Genomic DNA, 24335 nt, shown 5'->3' with positions numbered 1-24335 from the left:
GTGACCATTTCTCCACAATCGTAATCATACCACCTAACCCTTTAAGCTTAATATCATGCAAATGAAAATGCTGTATCTGTTTTCCCAAATCATCACGCATGCATGCGTTTTATCTTCACGATGTCAACCCTCTGCTCCAACAGTATGTTGTGGCATTTTGTCCAACAGTGGGGATCTTAAATGAATCAGCATTATGTGAATTTGAACTGGACTACATTGGAATTAATCGATTATTAATATATGTTTAAATGATGCATAATAAGATAATAACTTGAAGGAATTGTACCATAATTCAACTGGACTACATTGAGTGTGTTCACTTTCTGTTTAAGTATCTCAAGAGAACTTTGCTGTGAGTTGATGCTAATTGATGAATAAACCACACTGAAATGAAATTGAAAGAGAGGTCAGGCGTTGTTAAGTTAAGTTGGCGGTGTGCGTCAACAAGATTTAAAAGGAAGCAAGAGACTTTATAATAATAAAATATACACTTATCAAACCTCAGCAAGAATGTTTTGATCTTTAAAGCTACGAATCTGCGCTTGTTGAAGGAAGTTGTGACAGGACCTTTTTTTATTTTCCTCAACTGAGTTCTCTCATCCAGGAGACCACAGGGATCGAGTACCGAAAAGACTTCCCTACTTCTAAACAGATGTTTACTACGATAAACACGTCAAAATGGAAAAACAAGTAACTAAGTAGCCTCTATGACAAAAAAAACAACCTTTCCCAACTCAGGCATAGAGAACATTACTTTGGCAGAGCAGCTTAAGCAAATAATCTGAAGTCTGACTGATTCTTCAGTCCAGCAAATGAAGACAACATGCCACAGTGGAAAACGTTTGTGCAGGGGGAAAGGAAAGGCAAGACTTGGTTTGCTCGCAAGAGGGAATATCAAAGCACACAGTTTCCACTTGCAGGGCCCTGTAATGACATGCACACATTTTCACAAAGCCTCGGGTAAGAGAGCAAATGTAAAAACCCACTGAGCCATCACACACCCACTGGAAATAGATGGTCAGTTAATGGAACTTGTACTGAAGTCTTCCAGACCTGCTCAATGGGGCCTTCTTTTATCTCCGCTGCCGCTGCTGTGACTTTAATTTCATTTTTGGGGAAAGCAAGTGAGTGGGTGAGGGCACGGAGCGAGAGGCTTGTCACAAAGTCAGTTTCTCAAAGTCCCTCATGTCTGTGAATCATCGGCGGATTCTCATTTGATGTGACTAAGTGATTCACAGAAATCACGGCGTTTGATCCGGGGCACAGCTGCGACTCCACTCTGCAGATGACCGGAGGAGCTGCCTTTAAGAGAGCAGCAGCGGTCGCTCAAGGACACGAGCAGAGCCCACAATAGCCATTAGTAAAACTGATTTAGTGTCAGAGCATCGCGGCTACGGCTGCACCGTTACAGCCCCACTTCATCTTGAAAGTGTATCTCCTCCCATTGTGCAAGCGCAACATTTTCTGTTCCGAGAGGGAAATATACTGTAAGAAAGCTACAACTATTGATCATTTTCACAAATTGGCTGATTGTTTGGCGATTACAAAAACATGACCAGAAAAGAGAAACGGCAGCTCATCACAACTGCCATCCAGAAATTAAAAATGTCTTGTGCTTTTAAATTAGATGAGACTTCATTGTCCATCAGAAGTAGAGAGATTTTTAATAAAAAAAAAAAAAAAGCATCTTAAACTATTTTGACGTCTGATCACTAGGGATGGGCGGTATGGACAAAAAAATGTATCACAATAATTTCTGGCATTTATCCCAATAACGATAAAAGAAATACCAATACAAAAAGTGTCATCAACGGGAATCTTTCTTTCTTTCTTTCTTTCTTTCTTTCTGGTATTCATCCCAATAACGATAGTCGTTTCTTTCTTTCTTTCTTTCTTTCTTTCTTTCTTTCTTTCTTTCTTTCTTTCTTTCTTTCTTTCTTTCTTTCTTTCTTTCTTTCATTTATCCCAATAACGATAGTCGTTTCTTTCTTTCTTTCTTTCTTTCTTTCTTTCTTTCTTTCTTTCTTTCTTTCTTTCTTTCTTTCTTTCTGGTATTCATCCCAATAACGATAGTCGTTTCTTTCTTTCTTTCTTTCTTTCTTTCTTTCTTTCTTTCTTTCTTTCTTTCTTTCTTTCTTTCTTTCTTTCTTTCTTTCTTTCTTTCTTTCATTTATCCCAATAACGATAGTCGTTTCTTTCTTTCTTTCTTTCTTTCTTTCTTTCTTTCTTTCTTTCTTTCTTTCTTTCTTTCTTTCTTTCTTTCTTTCTTTCTTTCTTTCTTTCTTTCTTTCTTTCTTTCTTTTTGGCATTTATCCCAATAACGATAGTTGTTTCTTTCTTTCTTTCTTTCTTTCTTTCTTTCTTTCTTTCTTTCTTTCTTTCTTTCTTTCTTTCTTTCTTTCTTTCATCCCAATAACGATAGTCGTTTCTTTCTTTCTTTCTTTCTTTCTTTCTTTCTTTCTTTCTTTCTTTCTTTCTTTCTTTCTTTCTTTCTTTCTTTCTTTTTGGCATTTATCCCAATAACGATAGTTGTTTCTTTCTTTCTTTCTTTCTTTCTTTCTTTCTTTCTTTCTTTCTTTCTTTCTTTCTTTCTTTCATCCCAATAACGATAGTCGTTTCTTTCTTTCTTTCTTTCTTTCTTTCTTTCTTTCTTTCTTTCTTTCTTTCTTTCTTTCTTTCTTTCTTTCTTTCTTTCTTTCTTTCATCCCAATAACGATAGTCGTTTCTTTCTTTCTTTCTTTCTTTCTTTCTTTCTTTCTTTCTTTCTTTCTTTCTTTCTTTCTTTCTTTCTTTCTTTCTTTTTGGCATTTATCCCAATAACGATAGTTGTTTCTTTCTTTCTTTCTTTCTTTCTTTCTTTCTTTCTTTCTTTCATCCCAATAACGATAGTCGTTTCTTTCTTTCTTTCTTTCTTTCTTTCTTTCTTTCTTTCTTTCTTTCTTTCTTTCTTTCATCCCAATAACGATAGTCGTTTCTTTCTTTCTTTCTTTCTTTCTTTCTTTCTTTCTTTCTTTCTTTCTTTCTTTCTTTCTTTCTTTCATCCCAATAACGATAGTCGTTTCTTTCTTTCTTTCTTTCTTTCTTTCTTTCTTTCTTTCTTTCTTTCTTTCTTTCTTTCATCCCAATAACGATAGTCGTTTCTTTCTTTCTTTCTTTCTTTCTTTCTTTCTTTCTTTCTTTCTTTCTTTCTTTCTTTCTTTCTTTCTTTCTTTCTTTCTTTCTTTCTTTCTCATTTCCTCAATGTATCGTTTTTACCGTGAGATGGCAAATTCTTACCGTGGGGAATTTTATTGACGGTTTATCGTGAACGGTAAAATATCACCCATTCCTACTGATAAGTACTGGGAAGCTACATGACGCAATGAATCATCGAAATGACAATAAAACTCACCGTTTACACAGTCATACACGGCAATGCAGCTCCGCGTTTACAAGGAGGAGAGAAATCGACGTCAAGTCCTCGCTTGTGCATCATTAAATCTGCGGTGACTAGTATGTGTACAAAATGTGCATAAATCAACAGACTCTCGGAAGAAACAAGTGACAGCAACAATGCAACGTGGAAAATCTTGGCACCGCATTAATGAAGGAACTTTTTATGTTTAAAAAGAATGAGACTCTCGATGAAGACATAAAAAACAAAATGAGGCTTTTGTTCTTGTCTCTGTTTTCATTTCCATAGAAAGATTCTCAGACTCATCATTCTGTGTTTAGATGGAGGGAAAAAAAGAAGAAAAAGGAAGGCAGTTCTCACTGTCTCGACTCAAGGTTCCTGCAGCTGCCAAGATCAATGCACACGTGCTTTAAGACATTAGTTTTGAGACACACCAAGTCTGTTTCAACTTGTTTAAAGAGGAGTTTGCCACCATTCCACTCCTTCCAGTTATTTATTTTGTTCTCAATGTATTTTGACGGAGGAGCTCAGTATTGTTATTGTTGCTGTGGTTGCCTAATGTCTCCGACTCGCACTGCAGCCCCACACAGACGCACGACACATTAACAACGACGATTATGATTCAGTCTCTTTCACTGCTTCGTTAATTCATCATCAATAAGTACAAGCACCTTAATAAAAGCAGAAGGCTTTGGCTTTTGCCTATCTGGAGCATTCATGTTTGGTAATACAATGCCGAGAAGGAAACACAAAAGCAAGAGTCTTTGAGGAAAAAAACATTTCTTCACATTTAATGCTCTGGAAAAAAAAGGCCCCTGTTAGCATGTTAAATGTAAGCGTTGATGACAACACCATTCCCAAAAGAGTGTGTGAATACATTCATTTTTTGCTGCAAGGGTTGCCAGGAAACGGCTCCTAAAAAGCACATGGCAACAAGGCTTTTACTACTTCGGAAAACTGGATCTCAGCCAGACTTGTGGAAACATCTCCTTTGAGACAGGTGAGACCAAAGAGATCTCTGGAGATCTCTGCTCATAATCCACAGGATTATGTGTGATGAAAACCAAATACAGTATTTCCACACAGACACCTCCTACCAGCTGCTGAGCATGGCGGTGGAGCGGTGATGATTGGGACTTATCCTGCAGACAATCAAAGTGTTACGGATATTTCTGTAATGGCTAAAGTTTGTTTCAACTGGCCAATGAGAGCAAGCAGAACAAAGCTTAAAAAAATAGAAAGAAGAAAAGAGTGTACCAATGATTCTTTCAAAGTAAAGCCCCCTATTGAACTGAAATACTGTGCTGGGAGTGACGTGCATCAAGGAACGACTACAAACCACAAGGAACTGACGCACGAGCCAAAATTCCTCCACAACCATGTAAAAGCCACAGAATCCTATCAAATCATCATATCATTGCTGATAAGGGGCATTTACTTCAATTTATTGCTACTGTCTTTGATCATCAGAAAACACAATCACACCAAGAATTCTGCCATTTTTGTGCACAAAACGGAGCACACACGCATTAGTCATGCGGACCAGACTTGAGTCAGTCGTCAGTTTACCCTTTCACTAAGATGACCTGAACCACAGGGGGCTGCACTCTCACATTTAAAAAAAGGGAGAAAATACACTGATCTTCTCAACCAATGAAGCTTCACAATGAAAAAGCACATTTGATGTCATTTCAAAATGTTGCTTAAGACATATTTCAAATCAGATAATGGGGTGTGTATGTATGCAAGTTTCTTGAGCAACAAAGATGCAGCCTATTTGGTAAAAAAAAAAAACAAAAAAAAACAGAAATTAAAATGTCGGCAATAGGTAGGAACTGTTATGCAGCACAGTACAGATGTGGTGCAACTCTGTTTCAGCAACGGCAGCTGGAACTTCTGCGTGCTACAGGATTGTTCCCTTTCATGGGGTAATCAGCGACACAAGTTCATGTTTGCAACTGCTTCAGACTTATACCCTGACAGGAGGGAGTCCATTTTCAAGCCACACATTCATTTAATAGCTCAACACACAAACTTACAAGTGTTTGTCAAATCTGACAATGTCAATAATTGTAAACAGTAAATACGACAAAAAACAAAACAAAACGCTTAAATACACTATTCAGCTATGTCACATGTTAATCATGTGGCAATTGTTCTGTTATGTCCCTTTATTACATTCTTTTAATTTTGTGGTTCTGCTAGTACAGGGGTCGGCAACCCGCGGCTCTAGAGCCTCATGCGGCTCTTTAGCGTCGTCCCTAATGGCTCCTGGAGCTTTTTCAAAAATGTTTGACCTTTTTTTTCCCTTTTTTTCTTGTTTTCTTTTTTCCTTTTTTTCGTCTTTTTCTCTTTTTTTTCTTCTTTTTTCCTTTTTTTCTTCCTTTTTCCTTTCCTTTTTAATCTCGATATTTAAACTTTTTTCTCGAAATTTCGACTTTTCTCGAAATTTCGACTTTTTTCTCGACATTTGACTTTTTTCTCAAGATTTTTCTTCAACATTTATCTCGACATTTCGACTTTTTTCTCGACATTTTGATAAAATAAATAAAAAAAACAACATAGCTGCTTATTTATGGAGTCAGGTGTTTTTTTTTCTATACTGATAGTAGTTTATTCAGTCAAGAAAGGAATATTAAACATTTATATAGTAAAAAAAACAAACAAACAAAAAACACCTTTTTTTTTATTATTCCGATGCCAAGTTCATTCTGATTGAATGTCGTAGCTAGTGACCCTGCAGTGAGGCTGGATTCTGATTTTGTCTGTCCATCTGTCTGTAAGTCTGTCTTCACACCTCCTGTGTCTCATTGCTCTGCACGCATGTGCACACACACACACACACACACACACACACACACACACACACACACACACACACACACACACACACACACACACACACACACACACACACACACACACACACACACACACACACACACACACGCACACACCTCTACAATGTTAAATACATTCACATAAACACAACAGACCACTTCTCTCTTACACATACACACTAAAACGTGCTCTGGTGTGCGTCACGTCACCAGGGCCATCTGGTTGCTAACCAGAGCAGATTTTACACATTTGTATTCTCTCTCATGTATTTCTTGTAAGTCCGTGATACTACTGCTAATGGTCATCTGTAATGTATGTACTTTGTGTACAAAGAAAATATACATTTTCTCTCTTTCAATATGTAAAGTGGAGATCATGAATCAAAAAAAGTAGTGATAATACTAATAATACTAATATGATCACGCAGCAAACCACTGTGGTTGATATTCCAAAATATACCAGCCATCCAAACCTTCTTTTCTACACGCAGCATTACTCTTTTGCGCCTTTTATTATACTTACAGTTACACTGAGCTTGCATTTACTCCCACTCTGGCCAGTCTGTCTGTCAAACTGGGGTGAAAGTGATCTACTTTAGGAGAGTGTACTGTGACCTCCTAAAACTCAGAGCTGTGTGAAGCTTCCTGTTGCTACGTTAAAACATGGCCTGCAGAGCTGGGCTGGCACAGAAAACTATTTTTAGCTACAGGCTCAAAGGGGGATCTTACATTCCCGGCTGAACTGTGTTGCAAACTTTTCTCACACTTTTTTGGACAAGAACCAGAGCAGACAGTTTAATTGACGCAGTAGATGCGTGTGTGAGACCGAATCATTCGGACTTAGCTTCATGTGAGGAATTACTATATTAAAGACAATTATCTGAGGTGTGCATACAAATGAGGCTATCAGAAGGGCGACACCGAGTACGTGTATTGGCAAGTGTTCTGCACTGACGAACTCCAGTGGATGTTGGTCCTTCACACATGATTTATTTACAGCGGCCTTGTGTTAATTAGGTTGGCCCCAGCTAGCACACAGTATCACCCCTCCCTGACGCTGCCTCACCAGGCTACTTATTAACCCTAAATCCTAAGAAACTTCATTTGAATACGGCACTGGTTTAAGAAAACCAGGTGTGGGTGTGATTGGCTGATAAGGAGCTAGATTACCGTGAGCAGTTTGGATTAATTCTTCCATGGGTGAGAAAAAATCAAAAAACAAAAAAAAAAACAAAATAAAGTTAATGATCAACTGTTAAATTAATTAAATGCAAGTAAAGGACTTAAAGGAGCATGAGGCAGGATTGAGGCAGGATTTATGAAAAAAATTCGTATACGTTTTAAGTTTTCTTGTAATAATGTCAGATGAAGCGTTCCAAACCCAAAAGAATGATTCCTCTAGTGTATCCCTCCGTTGCCTTGAACAGGCTGTGTGCTGCAAAATGTGCTGCAATTTGGACTCCGAATTTCCTGCGCTGTCCCGCGGATGTGACGTCACATGACGCTGCATGCGCGTTCTCCCCGTTCTCCCGTGCCGGCTTCGCTGTTGGCTGCAGTACCCCCGACGGCCGTCGTGGTGAAGGGTGGCGCTAGAGAGTCTCATTTCTTAAAAGGAGCCTCCTGCTCCTTTAAGAACTACATCATTTGAGCCACTGTATTTTTTTTTAAGTGCCCCAAACTGATCTGAAACAGTCATGTTACCATGTTTTAAGAAACAAGACAAAGTGGACTCATTTCATTATATAATACAAAATTATAAAGATGAAAACAGTATATTTACGGTTCAAATTGCATCCAGAGATACAGAAGTGTTCAATTAGAGCCTTGTACTATTGCTGTGAGTCTTCCTGTGTTTATGATCCAGCAGCATGAAGCCTGTGAACACAACTGTGTTGTGCTAAATCACCATCCCTGCTTTCAGGAGACAGTAATGTCCTGACAGCATTTTATTTTCCAGCACTGATTCCGATATCTTGGCTTTGGATATTGGCTGATGTTCAATTAACATAAAATAGAGTATGTATTACTCTTTACCCTGTATTCATATTTTACATTTGAACACTCTTCTTCCAGGTGACATGAAATGTGATCAGTCACAGACCCATTTGGAGAGAGCAGCTTCAGAGATGCATTTCTGACTACGACTCCATGGAGAAATCCAACATCTTCAAAGATCAAAGCCCAGAAGGGCTGGTCCGCTGGGACACTTAACACTAGTTTTATCCTTTATTGCTCAGAGTCTTTTCTTTACTACGGGAATTTCTCTCATTTCTGAAAAGCAAACTACAGAGTTTGGTGCTGTGTGGCAACCATCTATCCGTTTCACTTGATACACGTATATGCAGATGTGCTTAAATAATTTCCACCTCTGGAAACCAAAGCTTTGCATAATAATCACATCATACTCTTCCCGATGGCATTTTCAAATCTACAACAAAGCTATTTCTGGACAGCTGGCTCTATCCAACAAATCGCGCATCACTGCTTCTCCACCTGGTGACTTGAAACAGGAAGTTGCAACGCAGTATTGTGTAACTTCCTGTGCTGGTTTTTAGAGTAACAAAGAAGAAATGGGATTCTGTTTCTGAAAAAGGTCACATAGCATTAGAAGCTGCATAGACGTGAATTATCATCAATACTGACGCCCTTATTTTCAGTATTTCAGTATTCTCAATAGAGGTATCGGTATCAGAACAACTCTACATCAAGGTTTCAGCCCCTTGAAAATACACAAATGTGTGCTCTGCATTATTTTACTTCAGATAAAAAATGATCCAGCGTGAATTTCATCCTACAGTGGTCTTGTGTTTCAGACAGAAAATAAGGACGATTAAAAGATGGTTGTCCTCTATGTAAATCATTTCAAAACAATCTGTGAACAAGGAAAAACAAAGTGAATGAAATGATCAGTGAACGTAAACAATTACGTTCATTACTTAAATCCGTAGCAGTGATGCCACTGCGGGGTTGCGGTGGCATCACATGAACTTTTGTGTTTATCTAACATCGTCTGTGTGCCAGTGGTGAGCTGCCTGTGTGATCTGTGATGTTTGAGGCATGTGAAGGGCATGATGCAGGTGATTAATGAAAGCAAAAAATTATTGGCAGATCTGTAAACTACCGAAATAATCATTAGTTGCAGCACTAAATGAAGCTTTTCATAAAAAGCTAATCTTTGTGATTTTTGTGTGACTTTCATTTGGAGCTGTAATAGTCATTACTGCCAGCAGCTGTAACTGGTAAAGTGATACTACTGTAATGGCACTAGGGATGGGCGGTATGGACTAAAAAATGATCACGATCATTTCTGGCATTTATCCCGATAACGATAAAAAAAATACCAATATAAAAACGTCATCAACGGGAATTTATCCTTCTTTCTTTCTTTCTTTCTTTCTTTCTTTCTTTCTTTCTTTCTTTCTTTCTTTCTTTCTTTCTTTCTTTCTTTCTTTCTTTCTTTCTTTCTTTCTTTCTATCTATCTATCTATCTATCTATCTATCTATCTATCTATCTATCTATCTATCTAGGCTTCTTTCTTTCTTTTCTTTCTTTCTTTCTTTTTAGGGTTGTTTCTTTCTTTCTTTTCTTTCTTTCTTTTTAGACTTCTTTCTTTCTTTCTTTCTTTTTAGACTTCTTTCTTTCTTTCTTTCTTCCTTTTTAGGCTTCTTTCTTTCTTTTCTTTCTTTCTTTCTTTCTTTCTTTCTTTTTAGGCTTCTTTCTTTCTTTCTTTCTTTCTTTCTTTTTAGACTTCTTTCTTTCTTTCTTTCTTCCTTTTTAGGCTTCTTTCTTTCTTTCTTTCTTTCTTTCTTTTTAGGCTTCTTTCTTTCTTTCTTTCCTTTCTTTCTTTCTTTCTTTTTAGACTTCTTTCTTTCTTTCTTTCTTTCTTTCTTTCTTTATTTCTTTCTTTCTTTCTATCTATCTATCTATCTATCTAGGCTTCTTTCTTTCTTTTTAGGCTTCTTTCTTTCTTTCTTTCTTTCTTTCTTTCTTTTTAGACTTCTTTCTTTCTTTCAGGCTCATTTCCTTCCTTCCTTCCTTCCTTCCTTCCTTCCTTCCTTCCTTCCTACCTTCCTTCCTTCCTTCCTTCCTTCCTTCCTTCCTTCCTTCCTTCCTTCCTTCCTTCCTTCCTTCCTTCCTTCCTTCCTTCCTTCCTTCCTTCCTTCCATAAATCAGTTTTACACAAAAACGTCATCAACCTGAATTTATCGTTTTTACCGTGAGATGACAAATTCTTACTGTGGGGAATTTTTTTGACGGTTTATCGTGAACGGTAAAATATCACCCATTCCTAAATGGCACCAAGTGAACCCCAACCCTTTGCACAAAAAAAGCCCCTAAATGGTTTAGTCATCTTGGGATAAATATAACATCATATATCTCACCATCGTCCAGCGTGATGTCCTGCAGGCCGATGGAGCGGAAGGTGGGCTCCCTTTCCTCTGGCTCTTGTTTAATGTTTACTCTCTCTCCCTCTGAGGAAAACGGGCCCTGGGGACTTAAAGGGTGAACCAGGGGCCCCACTGATGCGGGAGAGAGACTGGCCATGACTGGGCTGGTGGCCTGAGGAGAAAGCTGTCCTGGGTGCTGCTGCAGGGGCCCCAGGGGGCTGCCGGCTGAGGTGGGGGATGAGGAAGTGGGAGACTGGTAGGGCAGCGAGTGGACCTGAGGAGAAGAAGGCCCAGAGTGGGGGCTGGGGATCATTTGTGGAGGCGGGGCAGTGGCTGGTGTGGGACAGGAAGCCGACCTTTGACTTACTGGATGATAGCCCATAGCTCTCTGCAGCTGTGAGGAGTGTTGTCCGGTGAGGGGGTGTCCGCCCGGAGAGTGCACCTGGTTGTGAGTGGGTGAGCTGAGATAGCCTCCCAGTCTCTGCAGGTGCTGGGGAGAGTGGGGGAGTAGGGGTTGCTGGCTCTGGGGGGATCCAACGATGGGGTTGGTAGCTGTGGAGGACGGTGCTGTTGGGGAGGAGGACGGGGAGGACGGGTATACCATTGCCAGGCCAATGGGATGTGATCCGGCAGTTGGGTTCTGCTGAAACGGCAACCTCTCGTAGCCCTGAGGAGAAAGATTAGCTTGCCCGTTGAAGGAGAGGCTGTGAGCGTGGCTGTGTTGCAAAGGCTGGTAGGAGGGCCGGAGGGGAGCAGGGGCCGAGCTCTGTTGGAACGGCATGTGGCAGTCTGCGGGGGGGTGGTGCAAACTCCGACCCTGGAGGTGAGGCAGGTGCTGGAAGGATGGGGAGCCCAGGGAGGGGCCGGGGCCCGGCAGAGGTAGCAGGCCGTGTCCGGAGCCCGCCGCCAGGTTGTGAGCGGGGCTGGACAGAAGGCTGTCCGATGGGTGGCTCTGCTCAGGAGAAGGCAGCTGGGTGCGCACCACACTGGCAGCATGTGCCAAGGGCATGGAGATGGGGGGGACAGCAGGAAGGTCCAGCTCTTCTCTGTGCTCCTGTTTCACCATGACTGCAAACAGAGGAGTGTAGAAAAGGGAACAGGAGAAATTAGATAAAAGGAAGAAAATTTGGAATACAGACCAAAAAACAAATACGAAATTGAAAAAAAAATAACTACAGCAGATCACATTCAAGTAAGTGTCCAGAGTGACTATAAGTAGGGGTGGGCAAAAATATCGATATCCCAATATATCGCGATACTTTTCCAGCCGATTCAATATCGATATTCAAAATTTGAATATCGATTTTTTTTTTTTTTAATATATTTTTTATCCCCGATTTTTTCCCCATTATATCACCCAGTGCTCCTACCTAAGTGACAGTCCTGGGCATTGCCACTCTCTACCAACCCTGGGAGGGCCCTGCACTGAGCTCAGGTTTTATTTCACATTTTATTTCATTTTATAATTTATTTTTTATATAACACAATTGCCTGTCCTTAAAAAATGAAAAATAATGGACAGAGGTTTATTTATTTATGGATTTATATCTATACTGACTGATCACTGTGCCTGTCCTTGGTTTTAGTACCCATCTTTCTTGTGTTTATTATCATTTGCCACATAATTAAAGCAACCTCATACTAAATTTAATGTTAATTTCATATGATGTAAATAATATGAAAAACATATACAAATATGTTGTAACTTTAGCTTGTATAGTTATAATAAAACATTGTTTTGACTAAGTTTGTCCCATGAATTGTCACTATAATCTGATGAACGTGCAACTCGGATTTTAAGATCCATCACTATCATCTGATGTACATATATACAACTTGGATTTTAAGATGTGTAATGCATTTTTAAATTTTTCGGTGAACCATATAGAATATAATAATCAGGATATCGCATAATCGGGATATCGCAATGTGTATCGTATCGTGGCTCAAGTATCGTGATGCGTATCGTATCGTGAGGTCCTTCCCAATACCCACCCCTAACTATAAGAGCTGCTCACTTGAGCTCAGATTTAGGCAGTAGAGATATAAACAAAAAAAAAAAGAAAAGAGAAGCCACAAACAGCTTATAACCATGGTCATGGACTCGTATCAATCAAGTCACCTGTAAAATAAATGCCACTGTGAAATAGGTCTCAAAAAAAGCCTCCCAAAACATGTCCACAGTAAATGGGGCCATTCCATTTTACTCTGACAGCTCAGAGTTCCACTATGCTAATCGGTAACCTATTTCCCAATCTGGTGCCTTGTGAGAGTGACTTTTATTTTTATCCAGTTCTGAATCAGAGAGAGAGAGCATATGTTGTCATTCTGGGTGCCATCATGTGAAATGTGTGGGAGGGGAGCTGAATGCCCCCCAGCCCAGATCACACCGCCAGAACAGACACGCTCGCTGATTGTCCTCTGCTCACCCTGTCATCCCTCTGGGAGCAAGGTGAGAGACGCAGAAAGGCTAAGTGGGGTTTATTCTGACTGAAAATGGAGCCAGGGAATATCAGGCGAAAACACGGGTGATGCACTTTGTATTTGAACATGTATACTTGACATCAAGGCAGCTATTTAACAAAATAAGAAGGCAATTTTGCACCAAATTTTCTATTACAACCATACTATAACTGCTACAATTGTAAAAAAAATATATATATTTTTTTTAATCTGTCATATTTCTTAGAATGTGTCTATAAATTGGGACAGGGCCTCTGCAGCGCAGCCCACGATGAAACATGAAACACCACTGATTGGCTGACTTTCTTCTTTTCCCCCCCACAATAAAGCAGGCGGTGTCCGTGGTGACACGAGTGGTGTCAGCAACCCAGCTTGACTGACAGAGCGGTGCTATTCTACTCTGTGCTGATTGGCTAAGCTGATCTGTCAGCGGGGAAAACAGGAACTGCCTGTGCCGAGTGGGCGTGCTTGCAAACAGAAAGGATGGGTGGGTGGATGGGCAAGGCTGCTCATACGCACAAAAACACACACGCACACACTGTAGTGGTGAAACTCTGGCTTTTGTTGTGTTTCACAAAATGCTCACATTACTTTCGCGGTTCGACTGTGAAAAGAAAAAAAATGATATCAAATAACAAGTTTGACTCCAATGGAAACACAGACACTCAATCAAAATATCTAGATGCTTAATGTTGAGTTTCCTACATGATGTTGTTCCAAATGATTAGAGATTCAGGGTCTATGTGCACTCAATTTTCCTGGGTATCAAAAGATTTGTCTCATAAAGCCCCCATGCATGTGCAGCAAGTACATGCGTTAACAAAAAAAAAGTCTGGTTTGAGAGTGTGCAGAGGCTTTAGAAAATAAACAGTTGGCAGGTGTTAATGTTATTGTTGGTGGAAGGTTCCCCTCTAAACCACATCAGTGCTTTCTTTGGAGAGAGAAAGAGAGAAATGAGGCTAGCAAATCCCTTGTGGAGAAGTGTGCAATACTTTGAGCATTTTATCTTTGCTCTCTGCTGAACTTTTTGAAATTCATTTGTGCGATTCGCTACAGCAAGACGCAAAACTGCGACACCAACCAATAACATCAGATTAGTATTTTTTATTTCCTCTGAAATTCTAATGTACAAGGGTGTACAGCTCCCTAGAAATATGACTATGCTTAATCTCACCTGAAAGGTAGGTGAAGCGTTGTGACTGGCTCCTTTTCCGTTTTCCATTGCAGACATAAAACTGCACCTGCGTCGCTGAACTCACAGTTTTACTATGGTAGGGAGGGACCTCCACCATGATGCACGACTACAGAAAGAAAGATTTTGCATTATCAATGAGCACTCTTCACCATAAAATGTAACCTTTTATGTGTCAGCATACATATATATATCCAAGAGCAAATCTGTGAAGATGAAGAAAGAAATGTTGCTGTGCTGCAGGGGTAAAAAAAAAATAATAATAAAAAAAAAAAAAGAAGCTACTTACACCCTGAGTTTTCTCACGGATTATTTTTGCCTCAACTTCCCACTGTGGTCGTCCGTCTAGAAGGAATGGTAAAAAGATAAATAAATAAAAAGCATAATGCTAAGTGAATATGCTATTGGCTTTCCTGGAGTCAAAGGGTTTACATCGATTACTATAATTATAATAGATCATCCACTTTTATTGCATATTTTTCTCTTTTTCATTGGACTTAAGTTTTTTTTTAAGACTATTATGTGGTTTTCTGAGAAGAATAAAGTGAGCGTAGGCCGTGTAAAAACCAACACACAGGACAAACTGTGACAAAGCAGAACATGGCATCATTTTATCACTTCCTGTCATACTTGCTGCAAGCACAGGGACTTCAACTGTAGGAACTTCAGAATGTACAAAGATGAGCATGACACTGAATCTAACTTCACTCTGCAGATGATAAATCAAGGCCAGACTCTTCATTTTAGACCCCCTTTAATTGTGGAATAATATTTTCAACTAGTTATTCCCATTGCTAGATTTTTCCAAATAATGCTACTTTGCAGAGTTTGCTCGGACAGTCAGGGCTTAAGATTCATGTGAGCCGAAAAAAGCTAAATCTTTCAATTTGTTTGGGAGACTCAAAAAACATGAAAATTATGAAGCTTTTAAAAACCTAAAAGCGCCATTGTGGAAAATCTTAGCAACTATTAAACAGTAATCACGGCCCAGATATCCTACTGTTTGCCTTGCCTGGTTAACATTACACTGGGAGCAGTGGGATAGTTCTATTTACTTTAAATTGCCTTTAAAAATGGCCAAGTTTCTGTTCCAGTTTTCCTATGAGGGAGCTAATTATTTGGCAAAACACCTTAAAAAGCAGCTGCATGAAGGGAAACAGTTTGGTTGAAGACAATGACAGGCATCCTGTGTGGCTGGAAGAAATCACTGCCATCATAGTACAGCATTGGGAAGAACAGAAACCTTGACAAGAAAAATACTGAGTCGTCTCTAAAGTGAAGGAAATACTTTCGCAGCCGTTTTATTCATGTTGTTCACATGGTGCAAGTTTACTCTGCACCTGCAAGGCCTCTTCCACAAAACCCAAAGGACTCCCCCAAATACCACTGTCAGGCATCTGCAACTTGTCTGCAGAGGGGCCTCGCCTACATGTTCATCCAAGTGCCTTCAACTGCAAACCCTTTTGTATCTGAACTGTTCAGCTTTCTACGTAAACCCTCTGTGCCGTCTCTTTAAGTATGTGTTATGATCATAACAGACTATGAACCTCAGACGTAATTAATCCCCTGTTAACTTAGGGAATTAGAACCCTAAAGAAACCGTCTCTATCGTGAGTTAAGTGCATAACTTTACTTTCAATGCCTCAATGAGCAATGACCTTGCGTGTCTTCACAGCTGACAGCAGTGCATTATTGCTGTGCAGTTTGTTGACATTCAACAGGCAGGAGCAAGGGCCCCACATGCCCCGTCAGACAACAAGCACCAACAGGACCTCATACCACATTGGAACAATGACTCGGATCATGAAGCCACACTCTACTCTTGAGCCTGAAAGTCCTGTTGTGCCAGGAAAAGACGAAAGAAAAGAGTAAAAAAGAAAGAAAGAAATCAGATACCCTGTCATTCTTACAAACAGAAATCCCAGAGTATCTAAAAAAGATCTGCAACAGTGCCTCGCAACTTTCTGGGCCGAGTTGCCAGACAGAGAAACAGTAGCACGTGAGTGGAGCCAGATATGTAACATTAGCATTATGAAGCCACTATGGCGTTATTTTAGGCTGGAAACCCCCATCAGGAAAACGACTGCAACACGGCCATTCGGCAAGGCTGACGGTTACCAGAGGTGGCACGGATATTGCTAAAAATAACACAAGCAACCTTACTAAGCATTTATGGAGCTATCAGGTGAAAAAGCACATGTTTATCAAGTCAAAGGGAATAGAGGGGCATACCACATAACCAGAAAAGCGAGGATGGAAGAAAACTGTAAAACGACTTCCCTTAAATTAGGAAACCCTGTCGAAAATGTTGGGTTTCGCCAAGTAACTTACCTATCAGTAAATACTGCCCCTCCCCTTAATTACTGTCATTAACTCAAACAATGTACTGTATCAAGAGTCTGTTACTCTTTTACAATGGTCACTGCCAGTGTAAAAACATTGTCCCAAGATGTTTTAGACTATTTTTTGGACACAAAAGGGCCACTTTTAGTCAAGAAGAATTAAAATAGGACTTAAATATCCCATATGTACAAAATCCAAAAATGGATATGGTTAGAAATAAGGTTAAATTGTAGACAAGGGTTTGCAATTTAGAAAAGCACAACCCCAGAGTGCTCTGGCTGTATTAGTCACTGTTCAAGGTAGTCTCTGTTGTAGCCTTTAAAGTCCAATCCACTGTATAAACATTCATGCTTGTAAAACTGAAGGACCTATTCCAATTATGGACTTATTTCAACTGCAGTGTTTGATGAAGTCAACTAAATCGGAAATGCTAATCTTTTAAAGGTTAATGGAGGAATATACTGTACGTGCACAAGCTACTGAGAAAAAAGAGGGTTGTTGGATTAGTTTATATTTAAAAACACAGCCAGTAAATCTTCTGGCTCATAACACAAGTTGCTCAATCTCCTTTGTAACCTACTTTCTCAGAGCCCAAGAAAAGAAAAAATATATACTACTTGAATTTACATCCATCCATCCATCCATCCATTGAATTTACAATGAATTAATAATATATTTTACAGGTAAAGTCAGCAAAAAGACACAATGACAGAGATTAAGACAGGATTCGCAAAATATTTTGGGCTTTTTAGCATTTTGGTCATTTCTCATTCGAGCTGGATGTGTGACCTTATTAGTAGATATTGCATTATTGTCCTTTTAAAAGTGCAAAGTATTAATAATGTCAAAAGTAAAGGCCACACTAGAGTGGCACAAAAGAAGCAGCACATGAAACATACGTACAAAACGCCTCTCACTTCCTTGCAGCTTTACCAGAACTATGTTGGGCAGCTGCTCAGAGCTGGTGGCTCCACTGTCATTTTTGTGTTATGAAAGATGATGAAAAATGAGCTGTTACAGCCTCTTTATTTCCTTCTATTTCTACGCTTTGTCCAATGTGTGTTTTTCTGTACTGAAGTGAGCAAATAAATTACACAATTTCAAATCAACACCTTGTTCCTCTCCACTTTGTGACTTTCACAGTCTCAAAGCCTTAATGCACTATGCGGCTCGGTGTGTTATGTTTTTCTCCACCTAAGAGGCACCTCTCTGGGGTTTCCACTCACTGTTCTTCTCTGCCAAGCTTCACCTACTATGCCTCAAAGGGTTTAACACATTCCTGCAGGCAGATTTTTTTTTTCCAAGTAGAAAATGTTACAGTATAGCACTTGCTCAAAGAAAAAAAAAATAAAAATAAATCCCCAGTCAGTTTTGAGCCATGTGTGAACTTGAATTTGTTTCTTTACATCACAAAAGTACCTTTGGCAAGTAGAGACAGGCTTAACAAAAGTCATCCATTAAAAGTTTCCATCTAGTTATTACTTGGCCTTAATTCTAGTGCACAAACGGGAGAAAGGATAAGACAGAAAAAACCTGTAACGTATAAGAAGCATTCAATCCTTGAGGTTGGGGGATTCCATGTAGCCCAACTGACAGAAAGAGAGACAGCCACAGATACTCAAACTAATACCTAGGACCAGTTTAGGATACCTTCTCACCTAATCTAACTGACAGATCATTAGACTGTGGGAGTGAACATGAGCACCAGCAGAAAGAAAAAAACAAAACAAAACGGACGCACAAGAAGAACATGCAAATTACAAATGGAAAAGCCCTAGTGACACTGGTGATTACATTAACCGCTACACCACCCACAACAAATACTTGATACCATATCCTGACACAATGAAGAACTAACTAATCTGTTCAGTATTTCATAAAAAGCTTGACGCGAACAAAACCTTTGTTGAAGCTAAGATAATAATAAATAATAATAATAATAATAATAATAATAATAATAATAATAATAATAATAATAATAATAATAATAATAATAATAATAATAATAATAATAATAACTTGTACTTATATAGCGCCTTTCAAGGTACCCACGGTCGCTTTACAAAGGGGGGGCAAACAAAACCAGGGAGGGGACCTTAGCCTATTCTAGCGAATGCTAGAGACAAAGGCATTACCAATTTTGTTCCTAGAAGACAGGAATTTACTTTTTTTGGAGATGTATTAATTTTCTCTAAATAATCTGTCTTTTCTGAAACAGTAGCAGCCACATTACATAAATAACCTAACAAACTACTGTTTAATAGAAAAATAAAGAGGACACACAAGACAATGAAGGTACAGTCCTATTTGTATAAATGAAAATAATGTGGTCGAATGGTATTTGTCTTGTGAAGGGTGAACAAAGACCTTGCCAGAGCATTTTTTTTCCACAATAAATAAAATAAGTATAGCCAGTAACTTAAAAAAACAACAAAACATGGATGCATATGGCATAGTAAATATTTACTATAGATGGGTTGTGATAAAACATTCAATATTTTTGCAAGCATCATTAACACGTGCCGTTTCTGCAGCAACAGTTTGCGGTTAAGCTGTGACACCAACTCAATTCTTACCAGGGCCTTTCTCCAGAAAGATGACCTTGGATTCTGGGAAGAAGTTGGAGCCGGTGATAACCATCTCTTCACCCCCGCTGACCAGACAGCTGGTCAGGCTAAATTTCTCAACCTGAGGCAGCTCTTGGGCTGAGCGCTGGGCTGAGAGTCAGAGACAGGAGGAAAATAGCTTGTAAAATCATGTATTCTAATGCAACATGGCATCAAACATGAAATCAATACAATTTAATATACTCTATTAATCCCCAAAAGGAAATTAACTATTAATAAATTAAGGTCTTCCTATGGATCAAAAAAATTGTCAAATGTATTATTTTTGTGCATTTAAGCATAGGAATATCTTGCCAGGTCAGAAAGGCCAAAACAGACATGAGTATATATGAGTATATGAACACTATTATCATTCATAAGACTTTCTTATCTATGAGGACTTTCAGTGACAGCAGACAGAGTAAATGAACATCTTTAATCCCCAGTCTGCCTGGCTGCTTGTGAAGGCATGTGTGAAAAGGTCTGTGTTTCTCTGCCAGCATGTTTCTTCATCCTCTACATCGTTTTCTAAATAAAAATTTTAATTTTTTTTGAGTTCAAGTTGAGGGTAGACACTCACAGCACTCTACAGGAATGGAGGCGGCCTGCAGAGACAGCACCTTCCCGTTGGGTTGAGGGATATGAACTCGGAACACCACGCGGACCCGTGTGTTCTTTCTTCCGATGTCCGTCTCGCCCTTCCGCAGCTCGATGTCCGAGTTCCGCAGCTTGAGTATGCCAGCACAGTCAATGCTGCAAGGTAAAGGCAGAAGAGTTGGCCTGGTACCACACCATCGGGATGGCAAGAATCTCAGACATATTTAAGTAGGAAATGCCGAGGAGTGATTAAACAACCCACAAGCCCAGCAGGGACCTGGCACTGAGAGCCAGTGCTGTAAGCGTTGAATCCCAAACTAAAAACGCTTTTGAATATGATTTATTACAGCTATAAATGAGAAAATCCCAACCAAATACCTTCCTATGAATTCCAGTGTAAATGAAACCAGATCTTGTATAAATACGATCATCTGGGTGTTTCACGTCATCAATATATTAATAAGGTTTGTTTTGGTGCTTTGTGAGAAAGTCTCAAATTTTCATTTCACTTCTGCACCCAATATTGCAATTGGTTTAAATTAAGAATATCTATAAAATCCCCTTTTGGAAGATATTACACCTATACATAACCCTAAATGTGCTCATTTCCCCTCGGATGAGTCTTCCGTCAAAGCTCATAATGTCTTCATGAGTAATGTGACTCTAAAATGGTTTCTGACACCTACCTGGCTAACATGTTGTTTTCAGGAAGGAGTGGAATTTCGAGAACTTTGGTGCTGGACAAAATAATTTCTTGGCTGGCCGTGGCTACGGTTTTCCCGGTGATCCGGTGCACCTGGTAGAAGGCATGCGGCCTCAAGTAACGGTCATCCGCTGTTCCGATGAACATCTGCAGGTTGACAGGCTTCTCGCTGTAGCCAAGGAGCTAAGACACAAAGGACAAAGGAAGGCAAACAGAACGGACACGTGTGAGCTGTTGGACACCAGGTGAGAAGTGTGAACGAGACAGTATTGCTTTCATTTCCACTGAATTCAAGGAGCTAACCTTTTTGATGGAAATCTAAATGGCAGGTTAAGGCTGTTGACATTTCTTTTGATGGTTGCTCTGGTGCTTTTTTTTTTTAAGTTCGTTTAGGTTGCATCAAAAATGAATCAAATGAATCCCCTCTGACCCCAAATATTATAAAGTGGGTAAATAAAATGGGTGTATGGTGGTATATTTACTCATTTACTAAATAATCTACATAATGTGTGAGGCCTCATGCACGTACATGTAGAACGGAAGAAGAAAATCAAAGTTTGTTCCATTATAACGATTCAATGGTTCCAAACTCGCTGGCAATGCACAAGAGGCAACCCTTGTCTTCTCCAGTTGTCCCCAAGTGCTGGCACCTAGGTCTCCACTCAAAGACAAGAGTCTCTGACGAAGGAAATGTGCTTCATGTTGGGTAAAGACAGGGATAACATGGAAAGAGAAGGACTTTTCCTACAGAGGGACAGAACAAACACGCAGGCCACACAATTCCACCACTGTTGTAATGTTGTACTTGGCAGACTCTGTGACGACATGATGGCATCCCCCCCACATAAACGCCCCCCCCCCCTCTCACCATACAACCCTAAAACACCCACACCTCCAGCTCACATGGAAGGCAGCTGGTCGAGGCTAACGGAGAAGAACAAGGGCTTTCATTGCCATTTCATCCCTTAAATGCGGAGCCTTAACCTCACCATAGCTGGCAACTGATGCTTTCCTCCTTGCATGCCTGTGCCATCCCCTGTTACACAATTTGAACATATCTCCAGCATTTAGTTGCAGCCTTTGCTCAATTTTGCAACTCTACCTTTAACTCTCACCTGTTCCCCAGTGACAGTCCTTTTGTGGTCAAAGAAGTTAAGGTTTGTGCTGAAAGGTGCTGTGTTTGCAGCAAGCTATTTGAGAGGATGAACCTTGAGACAAACATAATCAGTAGACACAGCGGTGGAGTTTAATTCCTAATAATCATGCCCTATCCTGAGCTGATTAATAATCTCGTAATAATAATAATATCCTGCTGAACTCAATACAGGCTTGCTGGTTCTAAACGGCAATAAATGACATAAAGCAAATAACTTGGGGTCCTAAACAAAACATTTATTGCCATCTAAAAATCAACTCACTAAGTAGATGCAAAATAAGCTGAAACAAATGTATTGAAGATATGTTAAATAAAAAAATGTTTAATATACATTAATCAAAAACGAGTTAGACTTTGACTTCATTGTACCTCATCTAACTCTTAATAAGAAGTGCGTGAGCTGGCAAAGCAAATACAGCATCACATATCCAAGGCTGTGAGAAAAGCCACACAGTTTAAACTAAACTGTCTGGACAAACAAACCAATGCATCTCTTGACTCCATGTTACGACCTGAGTTAAATCAAAATAAATTAATAAATATTGTCTAATATTACAAGTTGGAAACCATTCATTTATTTCACACTAGATGGGGCTAGGTAAAGCAACTATTTAAATTGGCATTTTTAGAAATAGTTTGACGTTAAAAAAAAAACAACACAAAAAAGACAAAAACAAGAAACATAAAAATTTCATTTGAAAAATTTGAAAAAAAAAGCAGCACTCATGTTCACCTGGGAATTCTCACTTTATAATCATGTTAGGTTATAGTGGACATTTTTTAAATATATTTATATTTTTAAAACAGAATCTCTCTGAAACTTACCTTGGCTTTTCGAAGCAAAAACTCCCTACCTGAAGGTATGTTGACACTCCTTTACCACATCCTCCAAATGTGTTTTATACTGACTCAGTGATGATTAATACAGTAAATGAGTTAACGGTTCAGTTTTGTTTTGCTTTTGGGTTCGTGTCTGTGCCAGTTCAAATGCAGTTTAAATGGGAATACAGGATCAAAACCCAGCGGCACATTTTCCTCTGACAAAATTTCAAAGGCTGAGGAATAACATTCACTACTGACATCACAATTCTAAAAAGGTATAATAAGAGATTTTTCAATTACTGAGATAATTTCACTCTTTAGTTTCTTACCACAACCAGTGTTCAACTGACATCAACACACTCAATGTTCTGTTACTGGATGTGGCTCATGAAATGTATTTGCAAGGAAGTGCACCAAGGAGCAGCATGAGGCCTCTCTAACAAGCCATAATGGGATCATCTCTTAAAACCACATTAGATCTTAAGAGCCACATAAAAGCATAAATGTTGTGAATAACAACCCAACAGGTTTAGGCATCCGGACTGAATGAATTTATGGCTATAAATTATTATTTGGATTCAAAGAAAACGCAAGTCACAGAAATCAACCTCCCCCTGTGCCTGTTGTCCTTGTTTTACGATCACATCTGCAAACTAAGGGATGGGTACACGCAGTGCTGGCCCATGTGTATGTATGTGCATGTAAGTATGTAAGCATGTCTGTACTACACATTGCATGCGTCCATAAATCAGGCTCAGCAACATGTGTGTTCCAGACAGGATTAAAAAAAGAGCTAAAAGTATGTGTAGGAATTTATCTGTGGGAGAGGACAGACAAAGTGAAAAGTGACAAGACTTCAAAGTAGGAATGGGCGATATTTTACCGTTCACGATTTACCGTCAAAAAAAATCCCCACGGTAAGAATTTGTCATGTCACGGTAAAAACGATAAATTCCCGTTGATGATGTTTTTGTGTAAAGTCGAATTTATGGTTCTGCGTTACGTACGTGAAGGAAGGAAGGAAGGAAGGAAGGAAGGAAGGAAGGAAGGAAGGAAGGAAGGAAGGAAGGAAGGAAGGAAGGAAGGAAGGAAGGAAGGAAGGAAGGAATGAGCCAGAAAGAAAGAAAGAAAGGAGCCAGAAAGAAAGAAAGAAAGAAAGAAAGAAAGAAAGAAAGAAAGAAAGAAAGAAAGAAAGAAAGAAAGAAAGAAAGAAAGAAAGAAAGAAAGAAAGAAAGAAAGAAGGATAAATTCCCGTTGATGACGTTTTTGTGTAACAAACATGGCGAATCTGAGAGCGAGATAGATTTATAGTTACAAAGGTGGAGTTGAATTGGTATTTTTTTTATCGTCATTTTTATCGTTATCGGGAACAATGCCAGAAATTATCGTGATAAATTTTTTAGTCCATACGGCCCATCCCTACTTCAAAAGGTAATATATAAAGTAGGAAAAAACAGGTTTTGTTATCATTTAAATTCTTGATTTCAAACATGTTTTACAGCATGTCACCTTCACATTTCATGATATACAAATTTTTTTTTTTTTTTGTCACTTTATCTCAGCCTTCAGCTGTGTCCTCTAACGCATAAGAATGACTTGGTGTGGAGTTAGAATGTTAAACATACTTTGCAAGTGGGAAATCCTGTCCAAATCAAATGATCAACACAGAGCACCTAATTACAAAGCCAGAAAGACAGGGCTCAGTTAACAGGAAGAGTTAATCAAACAGAAACATTACACAGCCGGGTTAATTCAGTCACTCTGCCAAAGTCATCATTGCTACAGTACAAAAGAGAGTTATTTTCTGTTTGGGGTATCCTTGATTTAGTT

At 39.2% G+C, this 24335-nt stretch overlaps 1 protein-coding gene across 4 annotated transcripts in view; it reads right to left on the bottom strand.

Moving 5' to 3' along the window:
- Positions 1 to 24335, bottom strand: part of nfatc3a (nuclear factor of activated T cells 3a) — a 76225-nt gene that overhangs the window by 5555 nt on the left and 46335 nt on the right. For 3 of the 4 annotated variants that reach the window (XM_061745026.1, XM_061745010.1, XM_061745018.1), the window contains exons 4-9: positions 20511 to 20710; positions 19808 to 19980; positions 19198 to 19338; positions 14568 to 14623; positions 14261 to 14387; positions 10618 to 11691 (exon numbers count right to left, since the gene is read on the bottom strand). In XM_061745026.1, coding sequence (XP_061601010.1) covers positions 10618 to 11691; positions 14261 to 14387; positions 14568 to 14623; positions 19198 to 19338; positions 19808 to 19980; positions 20511 to 20710 — 1771 coding nt within the window. The remainder of the gene's footprint in view (positions 1 to 10617; positions 11692 to 14260; positions 14388 to 14567; positions 14624 to 19197; positions 19339 to 19807; positions 19981 to 20510; positions 20711 to 24335) is intronic. The other variant, XM_061745033.1, reaches the window with a different exon arrangement.

This window comes from Cololabis saira, chromosome 2 (genome assembly GCF_033807715.1).
Source record: "Cololabis saira isolate AMF1-May2022 chromosome 2, fColSai1.1, whole genome shotgun sequence".
Taxonomy (NCBI): domain Eukaryota; kingdom Metazoa; phylum Chordata; class Actinopteri; order Beloniformes; family Belonidae; genus Cololabis; species Cololabis saira.
The sequence above is the reverse complement of the archived record's forward strand: the minus strand, read 5'-3'. Positions and strand labels throughout refer to the sequence as shown.